The sequence below is a fragment of the Chaetura pelagica genome, unplaced genomic scaffold, assembly GCF_000747805.2.
Source record: "Chaetura pelagica isolate M959 unplaced genomic scaffold, ChaPel_1.0 scaffold207, whole genome shotgun sequence".
Lineage (NCBI taxonomy): Eukaryota > Metazoa > Chordata > Aves > Apodiformes > Apodidae > Chaetura > Chaetura pelagica.
Window position 1 is genome coordinate 2890788 of NW_009953929.1, and position 21402 is coordinate 2912189.

General features: G+C 38.7%; 2 protein-coding genes across 8 annotated transcripts in view; both read left to right on the forward strand.

Annotated features, from left to right (window-relative positions):
• Positions 1–1777: 1777 nt before the first annotated feature.
• Positions 1778–20783, forward strand: MFF (mitochondrial fission factor). Of its 7 annotated transcripts, XM_010001619.1 has the most exons (8): positions 1789–2005; positions 2884–3053; positions 3936–4024; positions 7906–7980; positions 11481–11639; positions 17268–17330; positions 19932–20016; positions 20383–20514. In XM_010001619.1, exons 1-8 carry the CDS (start codon positions 1789–1791, stop codon positions 20512–20514), a joined length of 990 nt encoding a protein of 329 aa, XP_009999921.1. The 7 variants fall into 7 exon arrangements, with proteins under 7 accessions (XP_009999922.1, XP_009999925.1, XP_009999923.1 ...); XM_010001620.1 differs by lacking the exon at positions 7906–7980 and having other exon boundaries at positions 1778–2005; XM_010001622.1 differs by lacking the exon at positions 7906–7980 and having other exon boundaries at positions 1825–2005; positions 11598–11639.
• Positions 20784–21051: 268 nt separating this feature from the next.
• The window catches only part of MRPL44 (mitochondrial ribosomal protein L44), a 4160-nt gene continuing 3809 nt past the window's right edge, over positions 21052–21402 (forward strand). Inside the window, exon 1 of the mRNA XM_010001665.1 lies at positions 21052–21068. Within this exon, the coding sequence (XP_009999967.1) occupies positions 21052–21068 (17 nt within the window). The remainder of the gene's footprint in view (positions 21069–21402) is intronic.

Genomic DNA, 21402 nt, shown 5'->3' on the forward strand with positions numbered 1-21402 from the left:
AGCAGGTGTAACTGTACCGTGCAGAGCAGCTTTCAGCATTTAGCCCACCCCTAGCTCTCCTTCCCCTCAAATTGTCCTGTTGGTGTTTTGTTCTTTCTTAGCCTGTGGCCCTGATTGCCTCTGTGGTGTGTTTTGACAGCTTTGGGGTCCCATAGGAGGGTCCTTTGGGTCCTTAATATATGTCCTTAACTTTGCTTCAAGTCCTTCTCTTCCCTGTTTACTTGCCAAAGGGTATCTAGGCACTTGCCAAAGGAGCACTGTGTAGTTGGTGTGCACTGGGATGGACTAGCTGCAAAGCAGCTGCCTCAGGAACAAACCAAAATGTAGCCAGAGAAGTTACAGTTCTCTTGGCATCAGCTGAAAACTCTGCTGTGCTCTAGTGCTGGCACAGCTCTGCTGTTCCCAGAACTGCTCTGCATCTCTCTCAGATCAGCTCTGACACCCACCCTGTGTGTTACACTCCTGGTGGCAGCACAGATATGGCCGGTGTCGGATTATTGCCAGAATGCTGATAAAAAGATTCATGTGCTTTGCTCCCTACCTGTCTCTCCTCTTGCCATTCCTGTTTAGGAGAGGGGGAAGGAGGTACCCCTATGTCTTTGAACACATATAACGCACCTTGTATAACTTCTCTTGCTGTTTCTTCCCTTCCCCTCCTCTGGATTTTTCCTGCCTGTCTCTCTTTTGTTAAATGCCACGGATGCTCACTTGTGCTTCAGCTGCATTCTGTCCTTTATTTCTCCCATGTTTGTAATTGTACTTTTATTGTCTCATCATTCTCGACTTCTATTCTCATGCCTTTTTAAGAGCTACTTAGTTCTGTAAAGATCAATTTTAAAATCCTCCTTCTCCCTTATTTATTATTAATGTCTTCTGTAAAATGTTTTGAGTAACAAAAACATTACGGAAAATCTAACTTTGATTTCTATTCTCTTTGGATAGTTGAGGGTTTTGTTAACAAGCTCCTTTTAAATATTTGAAGTTTTCTCTTGCTGAAAGCTCACTGTTTCTTGTTTTATGGTTCTCTCATAAAAAGGAGTAAAAATTGTAACTACGTTCACAGAAAACACAATTAACAGTGACACAAAGTAGATGAGAAATAGGTAAGAGTAGGAAGACATTGAAGTATTGCATCTGTAGGTCCTTGGCAAGTACAGCTAAGCCCACATATTTAGTTTATAAATAGTTTAAAGGGAGACTGTTCTAATGCTGCTCCTTCTGTGTCAGAACTTTGTCCTTGTAAGAGGGAGTGAGATCTGGGTGACTGACAGTGAGCAGGAAGCTGCTGCCCAAGCTGCACCTCTTCTCTTTTTCCCTACTTCAACATGCAGTTTTGTCAGGCTTCCTCTGTTTCCTCAAGTACCAATACATTGGGTCTGTGTAAATACAGATCTGTATTTCAGATTTCTTACCAAGCCTGAATAGGTTTTCTACCAGTCCTACAATATTTTTTGTTTGTTTGTGTGTATTTCTTTTTCTGCCAGCCCGTGTAGGGATGGTACGTGACATGCAGAATTTCTAGGGGGTTTGGTCACAGCTCAATTTGAGGACCTTCAGTGCAGCTTTGAATGTTGCCTACAGCATCACTTTGTTCTTTGGTCACTCAACTCTCAGCTCCTTGCAACTTCATTTCCTGTGGATTTTATTGCACGATTTGTTTCCCTAAATAAGTCTGTTCAGTTTGGATCATCTATAACTGGCCTAGTAATCAGAACAAAGAGTTTCCTCTCTACACTTTCTGCTGGTTTCCCATATTGTTGTGATAGCTTTTGGTTTCCTTCTGCCAGAATGAGTGGAGCTGCATTCCCATCTCCCGCTGCCGAGATGGCAGAAATCAACCGGCTGCAGTATGAAATGGAATACACAGAAGGAATCAGTCAGCGGATGAGGGTCCCAGAAAAACTCAAAGTAGCTCCTCAAAATGCTGACCTTGACAAGGACACCCAAGAAGGATTTCCAAACGCCAGTGTAACGATGCAGGTTCCAGAGCGGATTGTAGTGGCAGGTATGTCTGCATCTCAATAGTAAGAAAAATAGGCAGAAATTGAAATTAATTCTCCAGATTTCTGGATGGAAAAAAATATATATTGATATATATGTTTAAAAGAAAAAAACGTGTAAAATGCTTTCTGGTTTTCAAACAGGTTTTGCTTATCAACTTTGACTTAGGAAGTTCTTAAACTCTGAAAATGTTTCAGGAATAGTTTTGGTATAACTTGTAGTGGAGACAGGTAGTAAATGAATTATGAAGAAAAACTTTACTAAGATGAAAAGTCAGCAATTCAATAATTTCTGGAGAAAAAAAAAGATGTTTATTGATTTATACCTGATGTTTCTTAATTAACTATAAGCTAAAGTAACTATAACAAGTTTTGGGGATGTACAATATATTAGACATGCAATATGTGTTTGATTATAGTCAGAATGCTAATTATGTTAAAGATCTGTCTATTGTGTGGATCCTATCAATATTTCTTAAGTATTTATGGTCATGGGCTTTGCAGTGACAGACCTGGAACTGCTGAGTGCCTTAAAATTTGCAAAATGTGTGACATGCATATATTCTATGCTTTGAAAGAATGACATTTTCACATCCCCAGTCACCATATTTCTAAAGAAATACACCTTTAATAGGACTGTGTCTTGAGATTTTGAGTGCCCTCACATTGATGTTGCTCCGGGTAACTCAGGATCATTGTTCTTTGAGAAACTGCTCAAAGAACTGTCAGTTTGTGTAGCCTCGATGAGATCTTTAACCAGAATTGTTACCATATGTAATTATTTGGCATGGAAGGGGGAAGTAACTGATGTCGTATCTTCTTGAACTTTAGCCCTCAGGCCTCAGAACAGCTTGCTTTCTATTGACAACTAATGTTCTTGCAGGTAATAGTGAAGACATTCCATATTCCAGACCACCAGACCTTGACCTTCAGTCTGCTCCATTCAAACCACTGGCATTGAAAACTCCTCCCCGTGTTATTTCTCTTAGTGATCGACCGCTAGATTTTTTGGACCTAGAAAAACCTCCACAGCAGACACCTCAAAATGAAGAGGCTAGTACTTGTTTTGGTTTTTCCTTAGTTGAAAAGCATTCCACTAAAGGAAGTGAAATGACCAGTGATTTCTCTTCTTCTTTGGTGCAGATCTAGCTGGTGCTAACATAAGTTGGGAAAATATAAACATATTTTTATTAGCACTGTAGTAGTTCTAATTATGACTGAAGTTGCACGTGTAAGTGGCAGATGGCTGGGGGCTGGCACACTCAGGAAGCTTACACAGTACTTACAAAAATAAAGTCATAATTAGAAGTACTAGAAATACCTTTAACAAAAAGAATCCTTTAATTAAAGAGAAAGCTAGAAAAAAAATTTTCAACTTGCAGGTTATCAGAAAACAAACTAAACTGAGATTCCTTTAACATGTACAGCTCACCTTTGCAATTAATGGCCAGCTGATAAAACAGCACACAGAATTAGTGAGTTTTAACAAAACTCTGAAAGCCATCTTAAAAGAACATTACAACGTTGTCATCCTGGTGGATGGTGTGTGACTGACATCTTAAAAACTGCAAAATATTTATGAAGCTGCATATTCTATAGACTCATAAAATCCTGTAGAAGTACATGTAACTGGTGACAGGAAGTAGTATTAAACCTAATATTACTTTCTTGCATATTCAAAATGCTGTTTGTTCATATTTTGGCATCAGATCATATGGATAAACAATGACAGGATTGCAGTAGGATTGGACTCTGGTTTTACATGTACCAACATCAGATTCTGTCATCAGTTGTTTTCCTCCTAATCGCTGTGAAACCCATGAAATGTGCCTTTGTACCTGAGGGCAGATCTAACCTGCTAATCTCCAATATGAGTTATAAAGTCTCTCCTGGAATTCCCTGTCTTGAGCTCCTTCTTTCTCCCCTTTTGCACAGGTCCGTTCAGTGGGAAGGCTGAAGAGAGAACGTTCCATGAGCGAAAACGCCACTCGCCAGAACGGGCAGCTGGCCCGAAATGATTCCATGTGAGTAGAACAACAGGGTGCAGGGACACACCTACAGCTTTGTTACAAGTTTCCTTTATTCCTTAGCTCCTCCTCACTTTTTTATGTTGTGGCAAGTACACAATTTTAAATATTAAAAGGCCAGCATTTTTCTTAATTTCTATGCTCTTTGTTTAGTGAGGTGACTCATTTGTGAAGCGTTTCCCTGCAGTGGATGGGTGGGAATGTTTGTGGGCTCGGTTGGTTTCACTAGTTACTTCAGGACTGAGCTGGTATAATATTTTTTTTCTTCTTGAATTTTCAGGAAACTGAGCACCTTGTGCATCAAATTTTTCCCAGTTCTCTTACTGTTGATATTATGTCATGATTTATAGTTATAGACAAAAGAATATATGTATTTCTCATAAATATTGCAAGTAATTTTTCTCTAGTGCCAATGTACTTAGTGTGTTGAAATCTGTGAGTGTGTTTCTTAATCTTTTGAGACCAAAGTCGCAAATGGCATTTAGAATTGGAAACTTCATCTGTTGATACCATCTGAGGTAGTGTTTCTTATGGTGCTTTTGAAGACATACAGGTCTGCAAATTTCTATTAGCTATGGTACCCTTTGATTAATTACAGTTTAATCTTAGTGACAGCATCTTTCCACCTGGCAACAACTGTTTTTGCAATGTAATGCTTAAAAGTCATACATATAGGATCCATATACAGCTACCATACTTTCCCTTCTTGAAAGGATCTTGGATTTAAGACCTAGAAGATTGGGTTCATCTGTCCCAATGTAAACTGCATAACATTATTGCCAAATCACCTTCAGCTTCATCTTCAGTAACTGGAAGGAAATAAGTGCATGACCTACCTAGGATATACCTATTTTTAGTCTAAAATAGATCAAGTCAATTATGTCCTAGAAGTGTCTTATTTCTTCTATTTACAGCAGGGACACTAGGAGGAGTACTATGTGTACTAGATATCTGTCTGCCTGTTAGTTTGTCTAAAAGTGGTTGACTGTACTCTGATGGATATTTCAGACATGTTACAGTTCCTCCCTTCTTCCAGATCTTCATGGCAATATTGTTGCATATCTTCCTGTCTTACTTAATCAGACTTCTGGTTCATACAAGCTTTTATAGATTGCATGTGTCTAGGCACTCAAGTCTGTAGAGTTGTGTCTGTTCTCTGGGCTGGCAAAACCAGATTCACATCTATAAGCTCCTGACCAGCTTGGTCTCTGAACATTCTAGTGGCCCACTGAGAGCCCAAGTTCCCTGTGGTCTTGATCATCCAGTTATGTCCTGTTGGACCTGTCATACTAGAATTTAACTACTGGAGTGGTCTTTGTTTGCCTCTCTGATAGTTTGCTCATAATGCATACTGGAATAGATGGTCTTCATGTGGTGGAATCTGCTTGGGAAGTTTACCCACTTGATGTTACCAGCTCTGCTTTGTCTGTATTTTATGTATTGGACTTAAAGGAAAAACAGATGGTATGTGAATTCTTGCAGTTTCCTGAGATCACTTCATCCTTGCTTCCCAGGTTAGTTTTTTAAAAGTCAGGGGTTGTTTCTGCCCAGCCAACCATCTGAGAAACTGGCAACATCAGCTCTGAGTGATGTATCCAGTTGCTGTTAGATTTCTCTCCTAGGTTTGGAATTCTTGAATCCAAAAATCGTACATCTGTAAAACTCACTTGTTTGCTTTGCTCAGTAGCTATATACAGAATTACTGGTCTTAAATGGTCAGAATATGATTTGCTGTCACAGTTTATTAATCTACTAGCAGTCCTTCAGAGGCTTAGCAATAGAGTGCAAACTTGGAATCCTGTAAATTGAAATATGGACACAAAAGGATACAGTCAGTCAACATGTAACTGGTAGCTTGCATGACTCAGTTTATAATTTACAAGAACCAGGAAATTATAACACATCTGGAGATTAGTTTTCCTCTCTTGATGCCCATGCTAGTGCCTGCATAATGTCTGTCAAATAAGCCAAACTTCTAAAGCCTAGCAGTTTCCATTATGAGTGTCTTGTAAGAAAATTATATAAACTTTAGATCGATCCAGCATGTGTTCTCTTTTGTTTGTCTGAAAAATGGCAGCTAGCTAATACTGATCCTGCTGTATTTTTGCTCTCTGCTGCCCATGTGGTAGGAGCTGTCCTCCTTCACTGCAGCATTCCACACTTGCTGACCTGCAGACAATGTGTTTTAGTGGAACTTCATTTGTCACTTGTCCTCTGAAGTACTTCTTTTCTTATGGCAGAAGTTATGTTGTACCTAAGGTGTAGATCATCTGCTTTGAAATCATAGAGGTTCCTAGAAATTGCATTCTTTTTGGTCAACATTGCTTCTTCTGACTCAGTGTGATCCAGAAAAAGAAACCATTTAGAACATGTGACATTCTCAAGTAATGCTGAGGCTGGCATTTCTCCCTCATCCAGGTTTTGCCAACCTCCAAGTGGAGAATGTGACTATGTACGTGCTAGCTCTCAGGAGAATATTCTGTGAATTCAGATTATGAAAACATCATGTTCAAGGTGGAACTTGTATGGCTCACACAAATGCAACAACGCCAAGTGAAAAAGGTGTCTCTTGGCTCCTGTTTCCTCATAGTTTAGGCCCACAGGACATATTCTGTGAATTGAAAAAAAATGTGCAAGTTTCATGTAAATAAAACTAGAAGTAACAATTAAACAAACAGAACTGATAAGGTGCCATTCCATTTTCCCTGTGGTAGCTACAAAGCTACCCATGTAGAAATGTTATTGTGTAACTCCAAGTATCCAATACAAGCAAACAAACCTTATTGATGTAAATTATGCTACCTCAGATGGTACTGAGTATCACCCAGCTCAGATAACTATTATTTATATTAGAGGTTTGTGGTAAAGGTGATTCATGTCTTTAAAGTTTAGCTTCCTTGTTGATAAATTACACCATTTAAGTAAATAAATTCTACTACAAATGTATTATTTGCACTACAGAAAACATATTTGAATACCTGCTACCTCATTTATATCATGAAATTTCTTTACTACCTAGAAACATTTTTCCCAGTGGTACAAAGACACAAGAAACCAGCTGCTCCTAAGCTTTTTGTTTCCAGTGTTCTTGGCTGAAAAAAAAATAAATCTTCTAATTACTGTAATGATACATTTCTGCTCCATCAAAAATGTCTTGACTGCTAAGTTCATATCATGTTTAAGTAGTTCTAACCAAATACTCTGGTGTTCTAACTTGACAAAGATCATCTCTTTATTCCCATGCTTGTGTGAGTCTGGTTCACAACTTAAAATTGGAAAGAGACTTCACATTTTACTTAAATATTTAATTCCTACACAAAAAAATACTTTTAAATGTTTTTTAAAGTCCTGTTTCTCTTACCTCCTTGATTCAACTTCTTGATTGACATAATAGTCTTCTCAGATGCTGTGATAAGGAGTGTCACATGGAGTATTGCCTTTTAAAAAACTTTGTTTTCTGAATAGGGCTATAATACTCAGGCTTTAATCTGGGACACCATTGTCCTCCTTGGATAAAATGTTCCAGTATACTGCAAAAAATGTCAGTGCTTGACCTACAAAGTGGCAAAATTAAACATTTTGGAATAGAAGTGAAAAGAGTTGGCTGGGCTCCCCATCACAGTGTTCTCTGCATGGTACAAATATTTGTTTCTTTTCTGTTGTTTTTCTCTTATCCAGTTGCATGCAGAGACAATTCCAAGGATTTGTTGGGATTTACTACAGCCAGTAATTCTCAATTTAAAAAAAAACACCTGAGACTAACAAGTAGGCACCTGCTTGTACAATAACTATCTGTATAGTAATAATGACAGATCCATAAATTACAATCCCTCTATTTATAAGGATGCTTACTTAAGAGATCACAATTATTATTCAAGGTGGCACAGATCAGATACTGTCCCAAGAAATAAAATGCCACGGTTCCAGTCACCTCTTTCGACTAAGGATTGCACGTAAGCCCAAATGTTACCCAGTATATGAAAATCAAGTGTGTGTTTAATTATGTGGCTCTCTGCAATACTAATTTTCTGACTAAGTATCTGTAGTTTAGAATATAAAATTTGAAACAGCCTTTGCTACACCGACTGTGTGGTTTCTAACTTTGCTTCAGGGTTTCTCAAACTTTGCCAAATCATTTCCCTGTGTAGTGAACATGGGGAAGAGCACCTGGCAACAAAAAGTAACGGAGAACTTCAACTAAGAATCAATTTGTAAAGAAAAATTTAATTTCAAAATAGCTTTATTTTGTTTGAGTCTTCATTCTTTGGCTGAATAGCTAGAGAAAGAAAGCTTTTTGTTGGCCATTGCCAGCCAGTGTTGAACACAAGGATTTCACTTCTGCATCAGAAGTCAACAAGCCACCAAGAGTGCATGAAAAATGGGACAGGGTTTATTTTTTTCTCTTCTCTAGACTTTTCCTTAAAAAAACACATCTCTCTAGAGAGTTCAGTTTCATGGTTTGAGAAATTCTGGTCTTTATGCAAGTCATGGGGGAAAAGGTGATGGTGTGCATGAGTCTAATGAGAATGCTGTTTGTTTATGTGGTTAAATTTAAATTAACCTTAATTAAACATATTTATCTCTCATTGCATACTTCCAGAACTAAGAGAAATATCTGATATAAACCCTGCATACATCAAAAATGTTTTGAGGAAGTCTAGGGGAGATTCCTGCTAAGCAAAAAATCTGCCTTATAATAGAATGTTACTGTGCTCTTCCATAGTAACTTCTGTAATTCTAGACTGTTTATTTTGGTTCCAAACTCTGGAACTAACTGGTGCTTGTAACCAGGGAGTGCAAAAATAAGTGGCTGGGTCTGTATATAAGAATTATTTCAGAAATATGAAACAAAATTACACGTAGGATTATGACCATTTAACTACAAGTGGAGGAGAGAAGGGGCATGGCTTCAATGGCTGGTGATAAGTAGTCATACTGAATGTTAGAGGATTTTCCTTACATTGTAGATTTTTTTTAAAGTCATCTTGGCTGATTTGATATCAGGTATTTGCTTCATATTAATTTTTTTCTGTGGCCTTTGACATTGTCCAAAGTACCACCATGTGTTTACAGAACAATAATTTTGGATCCTGAAAAATACGGCTTGTTTCCTTTCTTTTTCCTTACTCCTCCCCCCCCAAAAAAAAATAAAAATGTTTCTTAATTCTGATATTTGAGCCCTTCATAGAATTAGTTTCACTTTCAGGCAGAAAGGAAGAGAGAAGTCTCTCTCAAACTATGTGTTTTAGAAGGACAGTGAAGTTAGCAATAGCTTTTATGGGAGTACTTTGGGTAATTTCATGTAGCTATACAGTTCAGCTCATATCCAGGAGCAAATAAATTTAAATAATCTTTTAATTAAATCATTTAAGAAGCTAAATATTCTAATAAGTAAGAAATAAATATCTTGAGTGAATTAAGCTCTTGAAACTGCCTTTTCTTACAAGCCATCTACAGAACAATGACCCTTTAGTATAGGAACTAGACCATAAGGTTCAGAATTACTGATTCTGAAATCCACCTTGATTTTTCCTTATTATTTACACCTGTAATCAGCAAATGTAAATTTCTTGTAGACAATTTTGTACATATTTACTTAAATAGGTTTGGGGGATTTTTTTTTAAGTATCTACAGAAAACATTGCATACAAATACCATTACTGTGGTATTTGCAGTAAAACCATTCTGGAAAACAGGAATTTTACAAGATCTTCTAGTTTGCAATACATCTAAATACTGTTTGTTACCTGTTGTTTTGGGGTTTTTTTTTGTTTTTTTAAAGCTGTTTTTCAGCCTGTTCTATAAATCTCTGAAATTATGAACAGGATGAGTTCAAGCCTTCAGCTCTTCCCTCATTTCCCTCAAGACAGCAAATTCACAAAGGAGTAGAAATTCTCTTAAATTCACTTTAGTGGCAGTTTTTCCTTACCTGCCTCTGCTTCTTGATATTTTTCTAGTGAGTATTGGCATTTCCAATGCAATTCAAGAGTAAAATGTGTGGATGTAATCACTACCATTGTTTGCCAAGTAGAAGTCATCATAAATATAAAATAAAAATGGATTCCACAAGCCTTGGAGAACAATGAAAGCTGTGAAGAAGCAAAGTAGATGTTTATTGATGTCTTCGTCTCCTTTTTCCTTTCTCATGTCCAAATTTACTCACCAGTAGCATTAAAAGATACTTGCAGTTTAGGTAATAAATAAAAAACGGTTTCTGTCAAGCACCAGCCACTGGTGTCCCTGCATGTCAGTTGAAGCACTGGATGGCTGAATTCTGCTGTGGGTGAAGTGACATCCCTGTACTGTGCTTTGAATATGTCTTTTCCATTGAATTTTCTTTTTTACTCTGTTTTGTGATCTTGGTATCAGCCAGCTGCAGAGCAACTCTATTAAGAATATCCATAGAATGATGACCCATCTAGAGATTACCCAAATATCAAACCAGCCTCCAAGCACTCAGCTGCTAATGTTTTGCTTAATTTCTTCAAAATGCCAAAAGTGGAATGATTAGCATTTTTACTCCAAAAAAAGCACAAGCAGCAGGATCAAAGGGCATGTCTTGAATTATGGATACTAATCTTGGAATAAAATCTATCCCAAGACTTAAAGGGTACAGTGACTTACACTTTGTTTTGCATTTAATTACAATTAAGTTAACATTAATTCCTATTAAAAAAAAACAAAACAGCTCACCTTTATAGTTTCCTGATTTTGAAATAAATAAAAATATCTTGATGTGTGAAGGACAACAGATAGTCAGGTTGGATGTGAAGGAACACAAGAAAACCAAAGGCAGTTTATCAAAACTAATTTTCTTTCTGATAGAGGTGAGGTTTGTATAATGCAAGTGGTCGTGTTTGAATTTCAGTACTGTGTATTTTAAATATCATTTTTGCATCATAGTAAAAAACCTCAGATAATGAGATTTCTTGTCACTGGGATATGAATTTGTGCTTTTTAAAAAAATCTTCTTGCCTTTAAACTTTGTCCATGTACACATGAAAATACTGTCTTGATCTCAAGTCACAGCTAAAGAGTAATTTTTATTTAAGAAGTTCTGTGTGAGCTTCTCTTTATGGAAAAAGACTTGTGTTTTGAAAGGAGATTATGGATAGGATTTTTTTTTTTAATGTTGATGCTTGTAAAAAGACTTTTCTCATTTATGTCAGAGAGGACTTGAATACTGACTTCAACAGGTACTGATTTAGCTGGATAAAGACTTTCTAAACTAACGTGTATAACAAACCAAAACTGTGGCCTTGTGTTACGATTTACGTTTGTTTCTCAAGAACACAGTACTAGAACTTGGGAGTGTTACCTTGTAGTGGTGGGAGAAGGGTAAACCAAAAGCAAGTAATAAGCATTTTGGAATGGGGTCTATCTGAAAAGGTGTTTCTAATTTAAAATCTGACTGTAGTATTTCTCTCTTCATTTACTGTGCTTATACAAACAGTGTGACACCATCACTTCACCAGGCTCGTGTCTGTCCTCCCAGTATGTTACCTGAAGATGGAACTAATCTTTACTCTGCTCGTGGCATTTTGTCGTTTATCCAGTCTTCCACTCGTAGGGCTTACCAGCAGGTCTTGGATGTGCTGGATGAAAACCGCAGGTGATTGGTTGTCACTGACTCTGCCAGCTTTTGCTGCCTTCTTTATTTTTTTTCTTTTCTCCTTTTTTAGTGGAGTTTGATTTCTGTTCACAAAATAATGAGATGAAATTATTTGCTTTTGCTTTCCTTCGCTTTCACTATTCATAAGCAATTTAATTGTCCAAAATTCACATTTCAAAATGCTTCTGTTCCAGTCAAATGTAGCATTGTTTGGCTTCCCTCCAAATAACATCCAAAATGGGAAGTGTTAGTCTAGTCTGTTACTGCAAAGGATTTTGCATACTATCAGTCAGTGTTTTCTGCAATTAATACTTGGTCTTGAGCCTGCAAATTTATTAGCCTTGTCTTCTGCTTTTCTTTTGGTGAGCAATGGTACAAATCAGTCAGATTGGGTTGATGTTGTCATAAAGCATTGAAACAAACATGCAGATACGTGGCAGAATATCATGCGAGGAACTGCAGACCCTGCTTTTGATCAGGTGGCAAGGCATTAGGCTGTTTCAGTTTATCCTTGGAGTAGCTACCTCTGGTTGTTGCATGGCTGATGGTGACCACTTGCTGGACGTTGAGAGCAAGAAAGGCAGTGTATACAATGCTTGCTCCTCTGATTAATGCTGTCTCTGGTTTTATGCATCAGCTGATACTTTGAGAGGTAACGAGATAAAAACAAGCCCCCTGGCAATCATTGCATAATGTCTCTGTTCTCTCCAGTGGAGTTTTGCCCACTGGATGAATCCTTGGACTGTTCTGATTTGGCACTTAAGTGTTACAAGAATGGCATGTTTAACACTATAGGAACACTTATAAAGACTAATACTGGCAAGGTTAATTTACCAGAAGCAATTTTCGTTTTGATAGTATGCCAGCATGGAGGTTCAGGTAAAAACTGCACAGTTTTCTCTAGGGTAGGGCTAGCAGAGACCTCATGGGCGTGACAAGAGGTTGAATTAGAGGACATAATTGGAAAGAACACTGGGAGGAGCTGCTCATTCCTCCTGCAGCCCTTCCATGTGGCCCGTGCTAGGAAGTTCTTTGAAATTTGCCATCTGCCTCTGGTTGCTAATATCCTAGCAGCACTCATAGTATTTTGCAGTGTAAAGTTAAAGTTTATAGTTGTAGTTAAAGTTTATAGTTGTTTTGGTAATAAACATGACTACCAAGCCGATTTTATTGAGTGTCTGTATGTTTGCAGTCACTTTCCAAGCTGCTGCCTCTTGCAGCTCACCATGTTTGCTGACCTGACAGTATATAAATGCCCATTTTAACATTCCTGATTTGTAAAGAACTCTAGACTTACTGGTCTTTATGTTCTTAATCTGGAATTTTAAATAAATAAGCTGCATAGTTCCCCTTGAAATTCTGCAGGTTGGGTGTTCGACTTAATCCTGTGAAATTTCAGATTGCAGCTGTTAAGATTTTGATGCCTTTCAACAGTTGGAGAGCAATACCTATTTTTTTTTCCTTGTCACTATAAAAAATTAGATGGAATTACATGTTTGTTAAATAAAATTAAAGCTCCCAGATAAGGAGAAATTATAGGAATTCAGGAATTGTGTGATTAATACCACTTACGGATACTGTGCCAAGTGTCCTTGTTAAAATACAGACTGACATTTTAGTCCTTTCCTCAGTCTGCAGTGAAGCTAATGGGTTTCATTCCTGGCTTCTATTAGGTGTGTTCTTGCTTACTTTCTCCTGGATTCTGGAAAACATACACCTATGCAGACATACACTTTAAACTTGCTTCAATTCTCAGGAAATTACTGGGGTTCTGAATACTTTAACAGATGCATTAATCTTCTTGGCTTGGGTTGATTTTTTTTAGATGCTCTTACTAACCTTCCTGAAAGAAAAGGGAAAGCTTTCTAGTCGTCTATGAACAAATGTCAAAATAATGATATTTTCAATAGAGGAAAGTGTATCCTTTGTAGTTGGGTGTTTAGATACCCACCGATTACTCTACAGCTGGCGTAGGAATGTGAAATTTGGATGATCCACTTGCATGATTGCAAAATACTGTTCATTTTAAATTGCTCCAAACCTGCACTCTGTTCTTTTGCTCTGTGTAATGTGCTTTCTATCCCAAAGCCTTATGTATTTTAACATTCTGTGCTTAATACAACAAGAGGTCTTTTAAAATTAACAAAATACAGCTGTGTCTTAGTGGAAATATTTTTAACTTGTTTCATGGCTTGCTTTTTTTTTTACAAAATAATTTTCCAATTTACTAAAACTGCTGATGGTAAGTGTGGATTGTACTGCTGCAGATAATGAATTATGCCTGGTTTAGCTGGCACTGCTTGCATAATCAGTTATTTAAATGAGCAACAATTTAATGATCACTGTTTACACTGTCTGTTTACTCTTGCATTTCCTTCAGCATGGACAAGAACAATAGGTCAGTTGTGTTTTCCAGTTCTAACCACTTTTCTGTTTCAATTTCTGTCAAATGAGTGTAGGGCCTATACCTAGTGTCTTTTAAAGACTAATCTTTTATGCCCTAGGCAAGAAAAAAAACACAAATGTAAGGAGATCTTTGTGATGTGTGAAATACAGGGGGGAAAGAAGGCAATTTCGTAACTGAATAGAGTTGCGTTGAAATCTGTACTTAATCTGAGCTCGTGTCCATCCCTTGGCTCAATACCTTTTTATTTAGGAGAAAAAAAGTATGGAAATTTATTACTATTTCCTTTTGTCAGGATAGTCCATTCTAAAAAGCCACTGTTCTTCTTAAATGGCAAACTTCACTCACATGATCATCTCCTGAGGTGTCAGGAGATCACTTTTTATATTGAGCAAGTTAGTGATCTTTTTCATGGTAGAAATAAAGGGGGACGTGTGTTAAGACTGTCGAAGAGGGCTGCACATGACTTTGGATTGGATTGTTACAGTTCAGGAGAAAATTAAATGGGTCTGCAAGTGTGAAGGAGCCTGGGAAAAACCAGTAGCCTATTGCTTTGTTGAGGCAACCGCTTATAGTACTGAGACACCGAAGGAGGGCAGTTCCATCCATCCACTGATTCTTCAGGGCACCAATCCTTTCTGTCCTTCAGAAGCTGAGCTGCTTACCTAGTTCACATCTAGAACATGTCCATCAAGTCCCTATGCCCATTCTTAGAGCCTTTCTGAGATTTCCAGAGGTCTTTTAAAGTACAGTGAGAGATGAACATTGCTCCTGCCTCTGCGGGACCAAGAGAATTTGCTGGCCTCGGTTCCCTGTGTGTGCACAGCAGTGATGGAAGTTAGACCCAGGTACCTCGATTGTCCACACCTTGTTGTTTTCCTCCCAGACGACGTGTTGATGATAGCACCATTACTGTGGTGTTTCCATGGTGTGCTCTGTTCTAACCAGCAGAAGAAAGACCAGATTAATTTGGTCATGGCCCTCCCACAGTTACTAAACTGTATTACTGGGTCTACCCATCATGTTTCAGGCTGTGGCTGTATTTGCAACAAAGTTTTAAGTGTTGAATAAACGTGGCCTCAGAGTTACGGCTTCTTCTGATCATTTATTAATGTTTAGGATGGAATTGACAGAAGTAGCCAGAAAATGCAAAGTTTTAATGTAGTCTTACTCCTTTTTTTAAAAAGACCATGTATTTACTAGCTTGACTACATTACACTTGTGCATTCTCTATTTGCCAAAAATCTTGCTGCTGATTTTGAGGTAAGGTGGTGGTCCCTGATACAAGGCCCCTGTCATCTCTATGATGATTGGTTTGGTTGATCTATAAAACCAAGCAAGCAAAAAGTGTGGAAGAGGCAGGGGAATATTCTGGTGATCCTTTTTGGGTCCACCTGTAAAGAAATAAAATTTGAACTGCAAAGAAAAGGAAGAAATGAAATGCAGCTTCTTACCAGCCTGTCTGTGTTGGGAAGTGGGATTAAAGTCTTGTCTTTAGATTAAGTTCCTGATTTGCACAGATCCCAGAGTGTTCCACTTTTGTTCCTTGCTCAGCTACCTCCAAGCCTCTGGCTTTCCTTGGGAAGGGTAGTGTGGATTAGTTAGTATTGATTAGTTCTGCATGATCTGTAAAACTTTTTTTGCCTTAAAAGATCACAAAGACAAAGAGTTTAGAGAGCGTTTGACACTTGTTGTTCTCATGACACACAATCCAAATGTTGCTGTCCTGTCTCAGATGGTGTGGGAGATGCCTGCTGGTACTGCCAGGCAGGCTGCACCAACCTGCGATTCATTACAGGTGACTTACAGATGCAGAGAAATTCTGTGACCTGTTCTGTAGCTGCTGTTTGCTGAGTTTCTTATGCTTTCTTGAAGTATTTAGTTCTAGCATCTGTCAGACAAGACTTTAGACTAGCTGAATTATATCTGTGATTAAAAAAAATAGGAATTCCTTTTTTGGTAACTTTCTGCAAGACCTCATGCATTTAGGTAAGAATATTATTTTCTTGTATGTATTGGGAGTGGGTGTTTCTGTTTTGTAAAACATCATGCTGGCTTATCTTCTGTGACAGACAGAAGAACATTGTGGTTTGCATTTACAGAGCTGATTAGAGTAGGAGCTGGTTCCAGGAAGTAGTGTACTGGGTAGCAGAGTTCGTGAAGGCTCCTAGATCCTGATCCTTTTAAATTATACTAGTGGTTGTGATATTTTCACACAGTTCTTGCTCGTTTTCAGGTGTTCTCCCAGCCACCTCAGCACCAAACCTCTGCCTCCTACATACACCTGCTGTAAAGATCTTCATACCTAGATTCTCTTTGTCTTTAATTTGATGTCCTAGAGTGTACATGGGTTCAATGCATGGTACAAGTACCTGCTGTTGGCATTGGGAACATGGAAAAAAAAAATTAACAAATATTTCAGGCTCTTGAACAGTTTGTTCTACATCTTTGATGTGGATCACTCATGCCTGGTTACCTGAGGTACTGCAGGCACATGGTGCCAGCTTTGTCAGAGGGTACTGCTGGTATTCGTGTCTTCTGTGAATTGGGACACAGTAACTTCTTATTGCAAAATTAATGTATAATACATAGTTGCAGCAACTTTAAAAAAATCTCCCACTTTTACTTCCTTTTGGTCTTGAAAGAAAAGGAAAAGAAATGGAAAGAGCAAGACTTTCAAGGATGTTCACAGAATCTCCCTGAAGCTTTTAGTCACTTCTTCCTGGAGAGATCTACCTCTCTTTGGACTATATAAAATCCATAGGCAGTCTAGGTTTTCTGAATTACATCTAGCATAGATTAATAAATAAAAGTAAAAAATAAGTATGTGTAGATAGTATTTTTCATTGTTGTTGGGTAGGGTTTTGGTTTTTGAGGGAATTTTTTTTTTTTGTTTTAGACTTGAAGTTTCCTATGGTTATTTTATAAGGTTGATAACCTCCCCCCAGATCTCTATTCCAACAGTTTGTCATCCATAAATCTAGCTGTAGCATCAAAAATTTGCCTGCATGTCTTAGCTGCATAAACATTCAGTGTTGATTGAATAAGAGAAATATGGAAAGTGCCATTTACAACAAAATGAATAGATGTTCTATTATTTTGAATCATTATATGATACAGGTGGAAGTATTTTGATGTTCCTCTCTTCTGTGTGTTTTGCCTCCTGTCTCGTTTGTCGTTTCCTGTTTTTGTCTCATCCTTTCTACCTGCAAAACCTGCTGTAGGCCAGTGTTACGTGGTGGGTCAGCTGCTACCACTTCCTCTAACCCTCATCATGACAACACCAGGTAAAGAGTACTTTTTTGTTAGTCATGATCTAGTAATTCACATTCCAGAAGTCAAGACTTCTGTTTCCCTATTTCTAGTGTCCTTACTTTAAAACACAGTGCTCATTTCTCTCCTGCCTCTCAACTCCTCAGATACTTTATTCCTCACCCATCCAAGTCACCTGCAAAGACCTCACTTGTCTAATGGATACCATGTGCTGCAGAATTCTAGATTGAAGTAGTGTGTGAGGGGAGGCTCTGAATTACTTTAGCAGTATACTGCAAGAGTTTTCTGCTTAGTCGTGAGTTTCACATTTATATTGCTAGAAAAAGTAGACTATGTACTACAAATTAAAAAATTATTGTAGAGAAGACTCCTCAGAAATCTCTTTGGCTTTCAGAGGACTTGCAGTAGTAAAGATAACTTGATACTGTGTGTGTGCAAAGCTTCAGACTTTTTCTAAAAGTAGAAATGTTCAAATTGCTTTATAATTAACCTTGGTTTATTTTAAAATAACTTGGCTGAGGTAGCAAAGTGAGCTTCACAGGTCTGAGGAAATTAGAAAACAAAACAAGTTTCTGTCATTTTGATATTGCCCAAACAGAAAGAACTACAAGTAGCAGGTAGCATAAATTTTAGGTAAGTGAATCTTTGAAGAATCTTTAGAACAAAGATTAATAATGGCCTTAATAAGAAAATATTTTTTCTAATAAAAGGAATTGAAAAGGAGTTACCAATACTTTCTTTTGTGTACCATACTCTGATTTTAAAACAGCCATGACTCTGTTGACAGCCAGTTGCTTACCTGACTATTCCCTTACTAAAAGCTGTTTTTATCCTGATCTCACCTGGAGCAGGCTTCCCACTTCCTTCATTCCCTTCAACACAAAAAAGCACAGATCAAAATGCAATTAACATTCTATCTTTTATATGATTATTGCTCAAGGATCTTACTGGTCACTAAGTCCAGACTAATGCAACTCTCATCTTGAAATAAATTCTTATTTAGAAACAATATATTAATTAACAGTGATACAGAGAAACTTCTGACAAGTTGTGGAAGGGGGAGCAAAAGGATGGGGATCTTACCTGAGCTGAGGGCATTTAGGCATTCTATAAATGTGTGATGGAAGTGATGAAAAAGCCTGGAGTGCAAAAGTAGTATCTGCACTTAAGTGCCTTCTGCAAGTTTCAGGAATTCTACTTTATTCATGGTGGTCCAGGTTGGCCATTAACTGTCACTAAATGCTAGACATTCTTTTAGGTGTAGTTTCTTGTGAATGTCGTAGCTATGGTATTATTTTGTTCAATTCCTGAAGCTGTTTGCAGCAGTTGTTCATGTGTCCTAATGAGAGAGCAAGTCAAGGGGAACCAATATTGGAAACTGAGGTTTCAAGATAGAAGTGAGAAACACAATGGTAGGTGCAGCATAGAATCATAGAATAGTTTGAGTTGGAAGGGACCTTAAAGATCATCTAGTTCCAGTGCTGCTGCCATGGTCAGGGACATCTCCCACTAGATCAGGTTGCTTAAAGCCACATCCAACCTGGCCTTGAACACGTCCAGGGAGAGTGCATCCACAGCTTCTCCAGGCTGCCTCTTCCAGTGTCTCACTGCCTTCAAAGAGAATAATTTCTTCCTAATATCCAATCTAAATCTACCCTCTTTTCAGCTTAAAACTGTTCCCCTTCTTCCTATCACTACATGCCCTTGTAGTCCTTGTAGGCCCCTTCAGGTACTGGAAGGTGCTCTAAGGTCTCCCTGGAGCCTTCTCTTCTCCAGGCTGAACAGCCCCAACTCTCTCAGCCTGTCTTCATAGCAGAGGTGCTCCAGCCCTCTGTGCATCTTCATGGCCCCGCTCTGGACTTGCTCCAGGAGCTTCATGTCCTTCCTGTGTTGGGGGCTACAGAGCTGGACACGGTACTCCAGGTGAGGTCTCATAAGAACAGAGTAGAGGGAGAGAATCACCTCCCTTGACCTGCTGGCCATGCTGCTTTTGATGCAGCCTGGGGTACAGGTGGCTTTCTGGGCTGCAAGCACACATTGCCAGCTCATGTGGAGCTTCTTGTCCTCCAGCACCCCCAAGTTCTTCTCCTCAGGGCTGTTCTCAAGCTATTCTTGGCCCAGCTGGTAACTGTGCTTGGGATTACCCCAACCCACATGAAGGACCTTGCACTTGGCCCCGTTGAACTTCATACAGTTTGCACAGGCCCACCTGTTAAGGTCCCTCTGGATGTCATCGGGAACTATTTTTATCTCTTAGTTGTTGGAAAATAATCTGGTTAAGAGGTAGCATTCAAGTGACCACAACACACACTTAACAAGTTGTCTGGATGTGGTGCTTGGAGATGTGGCTCAGTGCTGAACTTGGTAGACCAGGGTTAATTTTTGGACTCCATGATCTTAAAGGTCTTTTCCAACCTAAGTGATTCTGTGATACGTGTTTGTGCTTTATTCTGTTAGGGTCCTGTTGAAGCAGACACTCTGTAAAAGCTTGAGAAAGGTTTCATGATTTTTTTGGTAGTGACTGAAGAATTAGATCTACTAGAATGTTGACAAAATATGGTACTTACTAATCTTTGTGTGGGTGAGACAGCTAAGCTATCTCTTCTGTTTGATAGGTATGGTCTTTCCAACTTGGATACTACGCTCGAGGGAACACCAGATGACATGACAGTTGTAGATGCTGCTTCCTTAAGGCGACAGGTATGTAAAGCATCGTAGTTAATACTAAGAAAAAGCTGTAGTGGTAAAATGGGGGAGCAGGTTTTCTGTGTGGCTGCAAAGGTGTCCATAACAGGTATGGTGAGGGCTCCTCTCTGCACCCCTGCTGGACTGCCCTCACATATCCCGTGTTGTTCTGGGAATCCGGAGAGTCTGACTCACTTCTGTTCCTACTTACTAGAGACAGCAAGATCTGATCATTAGAGATTGAAGGTAGAATGTTAAATTACCAAGTGTTTAAAATCCATCTGTCTGAAATAGTAATTTTACGTGGCCATTCAGAAGCTTCTAGAAACTCTGGCATCTTTTAAGGAAGTATTAAAAGGCTTTTTTTTTTTTTTTTTTTAGATAATCAAACTGAACCGCCGTCTACAGCTTCTGGAGGAAGAGAACAAGGAGCGTGCTAAAAGGGAAATGATCATGTATTCCATCACTGTAGCTTTCTGGCTCCTCAATAGCTGGCTTTGGTTTCGGCGCTAGACTCAGCTCTGGGAGGGAGTGAAGAGTTGAAAACACAAAACAATTTGCAGAATTCTTTGTTTCTGTTTCTGAATTGTATGCTGTTTTATAATTGGAACACCGGAAACATCCACCACAGGTAAAGGCTGTAGAATTGCAGTGTTAAAGGGACACCTTGTTCAGCTACAGTGTCGTTAGTAGATGTGCATTGCCAGCACCTGCAGCGTCCTCCTTTGCATGCTTCAGTGTCAACACAGATCAGCTGATACCAAGTTTGCTTCATGCAGTGTAGGGACAGCGATCTACAGGAAGAACCACTGGATGGTTTGTTGTGGTGGGAACAGAACAAATGGGATGAGTTTGGGAAAAAACATAAAGGAATAAAAAGTAGTTTTTGTTGTTCTGTTGTTACATGCAATAAGCATGGTTGCACTTGTTTTCCTTCATTCCGAGTAGGTTGAGGTGTGGCCATATTCAAGGAGTGTGTCCTGTTTCATGAGTATGTTCCTTGTTTAAGCACATGTGCAGGTCAGCAAATAAAAGATACTCTTTGCTAACATGCGGATTGTCCGGAGGTGTGTAATATGTATTTTTTTTAGCTTTAATTTTGCAGATTTTTTTTCTATAAAACACCTTTTTAAGCAAGTCAGGCTGTGAGTGATCACAAGATGATGGAGTGCGAGTTACCGACGCAGTGTATTTAATAAAACTCTAAAAAGAAATAATAATCCCAAAGCATTGTTTAATATTATTTTAACAACATTTGTTTGAGGCTTCATCCAAGCTGTCAGCCTTGGAATAACTGGTAGTGACGGAGCGACTCCGGAGCAGGAGGGGATGGCACAGCCCTGCAGCCCGCGGGGCTGCTCGGGGCGGGGCGGGCAGCGCGCGGGGGGCGCGGGCAGCACG